Source organism: Zea mays, chromosome 5 (genome assembly GCF_902167145.1).
Source record: "Zea mays cultivar B73 chromosome 5, Zm-B73-REFERENCE-NAM-5.0, whole genome shotgun sequence".
In the NCBI taxonomy this organism is placed as follows: Eukaryota; Viridiplantae; Streptophyta; class Magnoliopsida; order Poales; family Poaceae; genus Zea; species Zea mays.
The window spans coordinates 26809499-26819723 of NC_050100.1; the positions used below are offsets into that span (position 1 = coordinate 26809499).

The window sequence follows — 10225 nt, forward strand, 5'->3', positions numbered from 1 at the left end:
TGAATGGACCTCCTTTTTTTCACGGTCCATTTTTCATCCGAATGCCAACCTACATCTAAATCTTTTTTTTATACTGAAAAGGACAGCAGCACGGGTTGCAGCTCAACCAAATCAAACACACAAAGATGCAAGGCTCCGCCTTGGAGAACTTTGAGGATGCATTAGTCATCTATCTGACGGACACACAGCAAAATGAACGAAGATGGAAGTCCTAACAAGATAGGAACCCAAATCTAGGGGCGCGGCCAGCCATCTAGGTGACCACGCGGGGGGCGGCCAGACGGCCAAGCGGAGGCGGGCGGGGGTCAGCGGCCAGCTTCTACAGAGGAACGGCGAGGACGGAGCCAGGCAACGGCGCGACGCACGCAGGACGCGAGACCTCCGCCTCGTCGACCGCTTGTTCGGGCTTGTTCGGAGCTAGGCGAAGTCGAGCTCCTGTCTTGTTCATTGGAAGCTTTATTTAAGAGTGTTTCCAATGAGCTCGTGTTCCTTGGCCACCACGGCCGCGATGAGGCGGGGCCGGAGGGAGACGGGGCGAGCAAGTCGCGGCGGCAGCGAGGACTGAAGGCCGAGATCTGGGGCAGGGCAAGGAGAGGGCGAGGTGCGACAGGAGAGGTAGGGAGGAACCACTCACAACTCGATTGCATAAAAAACTCGGGTCCGGAAGCTGGTTCCTGTCTGACGACGCTGTACTCAAGCCACACGTCGTTCGAGCTGTGGCGGACTGCCCGTGAAGCGCGGGGAGAAGCTCAAACTCCACCGGGTTTTAATAAAAGGTAATTGGTTAGCTAGGTGAGAAAGAAGCCAACAGAATATTTCATATAGAAGTGATATCTGTTTTGTTCATAAAATATTATGAACACAAAAATGAAAATCGGTTTCTTAATTAAATCCATTAATCAAGAAACATAATAAGAAACCTAAATAAAATCATGTCTGTTTTTATGCCTAACCTGTTTGAGTTCATGTGACAAAAATGGTCGATGGTCCTTCCTCATCAATCCCCAGACAATCAATCGCATCCTTAGCATGAATCATTACTAGTTAGATACTTGTGCACTGCTACACTGCTACAGTTTCTATATATTACATGTTGTATGGATAGATTGTGTTTTAATAAAATATAAAATTATGTTTGGTTTGTTGGTTAGTTAGATGTGAATGTGGACCCAACAATCAAGATTTGAACCCTAATTATGCACAATTGTACCTTATTGGCAGTAAAATTCTAGACAAACACAACCCACAAAAGCAAAGCAATTGCTTAATAATAATAAATAATGTAATGACCGTGCATTTCTATGGTACACAACAACAACATTACACTTTATCTTAGTCAAAAGACCTATAAAAATATAAGTTAAAAGAAGCCCGACCCTTTTTTATGCCTCGTTTGGTCGCTCATCATTCTTTAGCTAACGAGGTGGTATTGTATGGGAGTGTTGCATTGCGTGCGACTTTCTGTTATGTTAGAGTTGGATGGTTTCTCACGGCTCATCTATGGAGTGATGACCCACTAACGGGGGCTTGTTTGGTTTTTACGGTCTACGGGTAACAACCCACTGGTAGGGGAGGGAATAGACTTACAAGTTTCACGTGTGACATAAGATGGGCGTTAAAACTGGTGCTTTATAGATAAAAACTAGCATATAGCTTGTACTAAGGCTACGATCCCATGAAGGGGAAGAGTCGACAGCGGCAGCGACGACGCGAGGGGAGGAGTTGATGACGGTGACAACAACGCGAGGGGAAGGGGGCGGGGGAGGAAGAGAGATGAGGAATGGTCCAAATAATAATATCCATTGTATTTGAGTGAGTAATGCAAAGAGAGAGTTATCCAACAATCTGAACCGTTAGTTTTAATGATATGCTAAATCTGGGTGTAACTTGTTTGGTGGATTTAGTTGAGATTATGAGTGTGGGTGTGGGGATGGTTTATTTGGGTGAGTTTTGTAAAGTTTAAACTGATGAATTATATAGTGGTATAGATAGAAGTAAAGAGGAGAAAAGAAAAGACTTGAAAAAAATTAAAAATATTAAAGCAAAGAAAACGGGGCAGTCCTTTCCTCGTGAGTCGTGATAGTGATATTGCACAGTTGCAGTGTTCATTTTAAGCATCGGATGTTGCAGTGTTGCTTGCCCTTTCTTTCTTGTTCCTCTTCCTCGTGCTGGGCCTTTGGTGGGCCGTCCGTGATCCCATCTGGGGTCTTTCAAACGGACGACAATTCCCTGAGGCCTCATCCCATATCCTAACCGATCTGTAGGAACAGCCACGGACTCTGAGTCTCTGACGCTGCCTTTTGCTCTCCCCTTCCACCCCGTCTGCCCGCGCGCGCTGTCTCGTGGCGACAACTGGGCGACCGCCGCCGCCGTCGCTGCCGCCGCTACGCCAAGAAGCTAGGTCTTCATCGGTCCCTTCGTCGAGATTTTCTCCGGAGACAAGCACCCAGCAGGTATGCGCCCTTCTTCTCGTCCCTCTGCTGTGCGAAACAGATCACCCGAACCCTAACTTAAGCTATTTGGATATCTGTAACCGGGTCTGATCTAATTACAAGTGTATACATGTACTATGCCTAGTTATTTCGATTCTTCTGCTAAATTTATTGGGCGTCAATTTGTAGTTTTGTACACCATGTTCTCCCATCAGTTTAGTGGGAGTAGAGAGGTTCTTTTTGTCCGTAGCGAGATTGGTTCCTTGAAGGCTTGGTGGTTCAGTTGAATTCTCATGAACTTAAATTAATCATGTGTACTACCCCTGCAAATGAGTTAGCGTGCAGTGTGCTCAGCTTGGTATCTTTCTTGTGCTATTGATTGAGCGTGACATGGGTGATGAAATCTGCGCTGTTAAAGAATTGATCTTGAATGCTATTGTGAGCTGAAAATGGGAAGCCCAACTGTATCTTTCCTGTGTTAGTAACGTATTCAAGTGGCCAAAATGACTTGCCTTATGTGGTGTTTTATTTATCCGCAGAATTACTGAGATTTTTTTTTGCACGTGCTCAAGTGCTCAAAATGACTTGTCTTATGTGATATTTTATTTGATTGCTTGCTATTTTCGAAAATTTGCTACTAGAGCTGCAGCAGGATCAGGATATGCACTTGGAAATTTGTTTCTTTATTTTTTCCTTATAGGTAACGCCCTGATGAGGTGTGATTTCCACGTCACTCGCCATTTTTCGATATGAAACCAAGTTATTGTAGACTGTAGAGGTTACGATACATAGGGGTGAAAACGGGTCGGGGGGTATACCTGTCGGGTACCGGATACGGATAGTGCAAATACCCGTATTTTCGGATACGGATTCGGGTATTTTTATATTCAGGACGGATACGGATAATACCCGGATACTGTAGCTTCGGATTCGGGTCGGATACGGAACGAAGACTACCCGGTAAATACCCGGATATTCAGGTCGGATACGAGTACCCGGAATTCAGGTACCCATTTTTTCTTTTTCTGCATAATAATATAGTTATAAAATCATAACTTTTACATATGAAATCGGATGAAGACAAAGTTCATATGAAAATTGTAGAGCTCGAAGATATCTATAACTTTGTAGTACATCATTTTTTTGTTTAAACATATATTTGGGCCAAAATCATTAAAATTATGTCCAAATTTATATCAAATTAATATACTTTATCATTTTTATGTGGGGGGATTAAGGTTATCTCCACGTGGGAACTTAAGATTATCTTTGTATAGACTATTTATTAGTATTGGTAACTTATTTGCAATTTTCGGTCGACGCTACGTTATTTGATGGATTTAATTGTATTTTGATGATTTTCTACGACAAGAAATTAATAATATATAAATAGCCTCAAAAAATCATGAAATTTTACGGAGGCACAACATATGTTCATATATAACCATAAAAAATGTTTGGATCATAAGATCTATAAGATGCCCGTGTTTCTTCCATTTCATGTTCACTTATTTGTATGAGTTACATGTGAAATCACTATAAGTATCCAAGTTTTAACATAATCAGTACTTTACTTTATCATTTTCATATGAGGACTTGAATTATATTCTTATAAAATGTTTATTTGTTTTTGTAACTTATTTGCAATTTTTTAGTGAAACTAGAATATTTTATGATTTTTAATATTGCGGTGTTGGTTCTTCAATGTCCTTGTAATTAGTAACTTTGAACTGCATGATGTCAATTTTATCGGTTTTCTTTCCTACATTTGATCTATCATATACATGATTATGTATTACTTAATTTACGTATTTATTGGGTGGTTGGATAATTAATATTATCGGGACGAACTACGACAATTATCCAGTATTTACACGAGTAGTATCTGTTATCCGTTTCTTACCCGCCCGGATTATTACCCGGTACCGTCATGTATCCGTCCCGAATCTTAACTACCCGTATCCGGTCCCGTACCCGAGAGAAATACATTAGGGTAGGATACGGGTTGACCCTGTATTCGGTTGTATCCGTCCCGTTTTCATCCCTAACGATACAAGGTCAATGCGAGTTGCGACTATATTTACAACTTTTGTGTCCCTCTGGGAAGAAACATATGTCCTCCCTTATACTTTAACTCACCCTGTTTAGGGCTAGTGGATCTTTTAGGCTATATGAGTTTATTTAGAAAATAGGGGTTCGGTTGAATTCCATACCTCATACTACCACTGGTTTGTCGTTCTGACAAGAATCATCTTCTTTAATTGAACTAGCTCTTCTGGTCCAGATGACGAAAATATATGGCCATAAGTTGTATTAATTATGCTTCAGGCTGCAGCTCAAATCATCTGTGCAAATGCCCTGGCCAGAAGGTTCATGTCCAGCATGCTCGATTTGGGATCTTGCTCGATTTGGGATCTTTCATGTTTAATTGGCTGAACATAAATTGACTCTGCTGAATCTGTGCAGTTAAAATGTGAGTTTGAGTGTTAAATGCAACGCGAACTGCAGCAGAATCGTGTTGCTATGTTATGTTTATACACTTACTGAAACCTCCTTAGGGCTAGCAATTAGGGTAATCAAAATGGTCACCCATACACGCTAATCCCAATTTGCAACGTGCTTATGTGAGTGTTTGATTATCCATACACGCTAGTAGTATTGTAGATGGGCAGTTAAGAATTTTCCATTGCAGCTAGGTGGTAGCCTGATGAGGTGTGCTTGTGAAGTCATTGGTCATATTTTATGGGCACAAACTAATCTTCTTCAGAAGTCATTTTATGGAATTGCTTCAGCCTTCAGGTTGCATACTTGCATATGCTAGGAAGCCTTTTGCTTATAATGAAATGTTAGGGACAATGTGCCTTAATTGAGTTTTTACCCTATTTTATCTAAGCCGTTCATCTAGCAATTTTTTTTTGTCAAATCATTTGGCCTGCTTTGTCGCCTGCCCCTTTTTACAATATTTTCATTATTTATTTAAAATAGGCATGGTACTTTATATGATGTTCCCTTTTGGCACATACTGGCATTATATATGTTTTTATGGAAAATTGGATGTAATTGCACTTTGACTTGGCTGGATTTCAGTTGGGAGAAGACTTCAGATTTTGCATACTCCATGCACACATTGTTATTCACTATAATTTTTCTAGAAAATGAACCATGTCATGCGTGGGCATTATTTTTATTTTAAAGGAAATTAATATGGAGCTCTGCTTGAATGTACTTATATATTTTAAAAGCAAACGGTGGGTAACTGTATCCTGAATCCATGTGGCAGGATGCCCCTGTTGAACTCAAAATTACATACGCTAGTGTTCTGTAGTACAAAATAGCTACATGAACTTTTAACAGCAGCTATGAATTTGGATACGTGCATAACCTACAAGGATGTGTATGTGTCATCATTAGGGATGCTGCTAGAGGCACGTGTGCATGCAACATCCTTTCATCTTTGTATAATGACCTTGTTATCAGTATCTTATCAGTTTGTTTACGCTGATGGATTTTTCTTTATGTGGACAAAAGGGGACTACAAGATTGATTTTGATGGATTATGACAAGTCTAGAAGAAGTAACTCCAAAAAGAGGAGACATTCCAATTCTGATGACGGAAAGAGGAAACGGTTGAGCTCTAGGCATGATGACACATCTATGTCCTCTGAGCCAATTGAAACCATCTACAGGATATTGTGCCCGGCAAAAAAGATAGGCAGTGTCTTGGGAAGAGGTGGTGACATTGTTAAGGCCCTTAGAGAGGAAACTAAAGCCAAGATAAGGGTTGCCGATTCCATTCCTGGTGCAGATGAGAGAGTAATTATCATCTTCAATTACCAAAATCAACCTGAACTTACTGATGAAGCAGCTGAAAAACAAATTAGTGATGGCTTAGGGAACATGAAACCCCATTGCTTTGCCCAAGATGCCTTATTGAAGATACATGATAAGATTGTGGCTGATGAAATTTATGATGAAGTCGCTCATGATGAAAGTTCTGATGATGTCACTGCTCGAATTTTGGTTCAAGGCAATCAAGTTGGCTGCCTTCTAGGAAAAGGTGGCTCCATTATACAACAACTACGAAGTGATACTGGTGCTGGGATCCGTGTCTTGTCATCTGAAAACCTTCCCCAGTGTGCACTTCAAAGTGATGAACTGGTGCAGGTAAGGCTTTATTAGACTATTAGTAGTAGAAACTCCTTTTTTTGGCTTGGTAATGCCTTTTGCTTCCGTTGATGCCTGTGGCTGCATATACTGTTGCTTTATACATGGATTAGCATTCAATTGTTAATGTTTTTTTTTGCAATAAACAATTCACTGTGGACATATCAATGTTTGTTCTACTTGTACTTGTCGAGTTTCTCATGGTTTTGATAACTTGGTTTTCCCTATCAATTAATTAAATTAACTAAACGATATAATTTTGTGTCATGCTGTTTTCATCTCTTGAATTTGTGTATTTGTCATGCATGGTTTCACTTTTGGACATCAGGACATGAGTATCATATATAATATTGTTATGACGTTTCAGATATCTGGAGCACCATCTCTTGTAAGAAAAGCTCTATATGAAATATCTACTCGTCTCCATCAGCATCCTCGTAAGGAAAATAGACCTCTTGAACAAATAATAGATGCAAGCACACAAAGGAAACACGAGTCTCCAACACTGCAACATGAAAATCCAATGTTGCCGCACCTGCATAGTCATCATCCACCTCCAATACCCCTGCTTGACCCATACAGAAGTGGACCTCAGTATCCTGTTAGTGAAACTGAAGAGTTTTCTATCAGAATCCTATGTGCTTCTGAGCTCATTGGTTCAGTTATTGGGAAAAGTGGGGCTAATGTTAGGCGGGTAGAGCAGCAGACTGGTGCTCGCATTAAAGTTCAAGAGATTGACAAAGATGCTTCTGGAGAAAGGCTGATCATTGTTTCATCTAACGAGGTAACAATGCAGCTGGTTTCGAGTTGCCAACCACTTTCTTGCACCAATACTCACAATTTTATCTCCTTTTCATTCATCCAGATACCAACTGAACCAATATCCCCAACAATTGAGGCACTCATTTTGCTCCACGATAAAGTAAGTGCATCCTCTGAGAAACACCATTCAAGTACAAGGCTTGTTGTACCATCAAACAAAGTTGGCTGTATTCTTGGGGAAGGTGGGCAGGTGATTACTGAAATGAGAAGACGAACTGGGGCTGAAATTCGAGTTTACTCGAAGGCAGATAAACCAAAATACTTGTCTTTTGGTGATGAACTTGTGCAGGTGACTTAATATTTGCTAACAGCATCAACATATTTCTATATGTTTTTATTATCTAGACCATTTATTTGTTAACTTTTGTTGTACCTGTATATTTGTTCCAAGCTTTCAGGTTGCAGGGCCTCCAGCTATTGCAAGAGGAGCCCTCACAGAGATTGCTTCGAGGCTTAGAACTAGGACTTTGAGAGATACAAGTACTGCCAATAATCCTCCACCTTTTGCCCCTTCCGATGATCCTACTGTCGATATGCCTAGCAGAAAATTAACACTATATGGAGGGCCTACCAATGATACACCGTATGGAAGGCCTGCCAATGATCCACTGTATGGAAGGCCTGCCATTGATCCACCATTTGGAAGACCTACCAACGATCGACCATACGGAAGGCCTGCCATCGTTCCACCATTTGGAAGACCTACCAATGATCCACCATATGGAAGGCCTGCCAATGATCCACCATATGAAAGGCCTACCAATGATCCACCATATGGACGACCTTCCAGTACTATAGCATATGGAAGACCAAACAGAAGTGCACCTCGTGATCCTTCAGATGCATATCCTGTAGACTACTTCTCTAAAAGAGAACATCCTAGTGGAGGCCCTATGTTTACTAGTAATGCCCCATCAGCTGCTTATGAGAGATATGCAGCACCCACACACTTTCCTACTAGAGAACCTCCCTCAACTTTCAGTCATCGTTCCTATCGTGACCACATGCCTACTGATAGCTACTCTAGTAGGGGTACACAGAAATTAGACATCACGAGAGATGGAAATTCAGATGCTTATGATTATACAGAGGTACATCTTTGCCGTGAGCTTCCCTCTTTTGCAAATGGCCATCACCTAAAATTTTCATTAGAAGCTTGAGACTTTACACATGACTGTTCCACTGTCCCTATTCTGTTCCATAATTTGCTGGCACTACTGAACATTGGGGAAACGTTATATGTTGGTGTCTTAGCTTCTGTGGCAGTAATGTTCACCCTATAATGTGGTCACACTGTCACAGTGGTGCAACTCTTTTCATTTGTTGTCACTTGCATCTTGGTTCAATATATATCTGGCTGTTGGATGTACTCTGCTGCTTTTAGTTTCAATCGGTTTTTCTTGATATTATCTATGCCTACCAGAACATCTCATATTCTGTATATATTTAAATTTTATCATTGCACAGGCTGCTGGACAAATTCATGGACTGGAGGACTATAGAGGACTGCCAAGTGCTTCTGGGTATGACTTTGGAGGCCTTACTTCCTGAACATAATTTTAATTTTACCTATACAGATTTCATTGAAAATACCTTTTCTGGCAGAAGGTTCTCGAGCACTATTGAACTAAGGATTCCAAATAGTTCTTTGGAGTCTATTGTTGGTGTTGGCGGGGTCAATTTAGCAGAGATACGTCAGGTATAGAAGTTATTTATTCCATGGACACTGCTATATGAAATGCATTCCCCTGTTATGATTAGTTTTTCTCTTCCATGGGCAACTGCTATATGAAATGTGTCCTTATGACATAATAGATTTTCTCACTAATGTTCTACTTGACACCAGATTTCTGGTGCAAGACTGAGGCTACATGAGGCTCATGCTGGTTCTTCTGAGTCTGTGGTGGAGATCCAGGGCACACTGGACCAAGCAAAAGCTGCGCAGAGCCTCCTGGAGGGCTTTATCAGCGCGAACAGCAGGCAGCAGCAATCCCATTCTTCTCGCATGCCACTTTACCCAAGATGGGGATAGCTTCTGGTTGTGGCAGGGGAAAACCGAGTCAGCAGGGTTGGCTGGAGTTATCTCAGACTGCAGATTAGATGCATCGATGATGTTAATGGTAGCTGTTTAAATTGACCGTGCAAGCATGATAACTTATATTATGCCATAGGACAAGTAATGCTGATTCTCTCATGAAATACTAAGTGACAAGCTGTCTCTGTAGTTGTATTTGTTTCTGAATGTTTGAACCCTACTGTTACAACGGCTGCTATTTTAGGTCAGATTTCAGAGGCCGGATAATTATGTTATCTGCAGAGTTGGGCCAAAAAAAAAAGCTCAATCTGGTTGAGACTGGCTTCACCCATGCCGTTTCATTTTTAGAAGTTACAGCATCTCTGCAAAATATATGGGTAAGGCCTCTTGGAACGCATGAATTTCATAGAAATCAGTTTATTTTCTCAGAAAAAACATGGGAAACAGGGGAAAAAAATCCCACGTTCCAAGAGGCCTAAAGTTTGTGTCTGTTTAGATCCTGATAATATGGGAGCTACCAACATTTGATCTGTCCTTTTATAAGTACTCTTTGTACCAAAATGTTTTATAAGTACCCACCGTACCAAATTGCAAGTCACTTTAGCTCTTTTACGTGCACAACTTTTGCTATACATATAAATATATACATATATGGTGACACTATTCATTATTCATCATCTAGGGTGACCAGAGATCCATCGTCTAAACCAGCCCATCGAACCATCTTCGCGTGCTAGCCCACCCAAGTCAACCCGGCGCTATCTTTGTGTGC

General features: G+C 41.0%; 1 protein-coding gene across 3 annotated transcripts; it reads left to right on the forward strand.

The window, feature by feature from the left end:
• Positions 1–59: 59 nt before the first annotated feature.
• Positions 60–9769, forward strand: LOC103626142 (KH domain-containing protein HEN4). 3 transcript variants are annotated; one of them, XM_035958980.1, is made up of 8 exons: positions 60–776; positions 5961–6596; positions 6964–7380; positions 7462–7707; positions 7817–8509; positions 8886–8941; positions 9024–9117; positions 9265–9769. In XM_035958980.1, the coding sequence occupies exons 2-8, from the start codon at positions 5982–5984 to the stop codon at positions 9448–9450; spliced, it is 2307 nt and encodes a 768-aa protein (XP_035814873.1). In that variant the 5' UTR covers positions 60–776; positions 5961–5981; the 3' UTR covers positions 9451–9769. The 3 variants fall into 3 exon arrangements, with proteins under 3 accessions (XP_035814873.1, XP_008644749.1, XP_008644750.1); XM_008646527.4 differs by lacking the exon at positions 60–776 and adding an exon at positions 2126–2453; XM_008646528.4 differs by lacking the exon at positions 60–776 and adding an exon at positions 2126–2453 and having other exon boundaries at positions 9027–9117.
• Positions 9770–10225: the final 456 nt, after the last annotated feature.

Coding starts and splice junctions, on each gene's coding strand:
- LOC103626142 (XM_035958980.1), top strand. CDS start 5,982: ATGGATTATGACAAGTCTAGAAGAAGTAACTCCAAAAAGAGGAGACAT. Junction 6,597..6,963: donor AAAGTGATGAACTGGTGCAG/GTAAGGCTTTAT, acceptor ATGACGTTTCAG/ATATCTGGAGCACCATCTCT. Junction 7,708..7,816: donor TTGGTGATGAACTTGTGCAG/GTGACTTAATAT, acceptor CCAAGCTTTCAG/GTTGCAGGGCCTCCAGCTAT.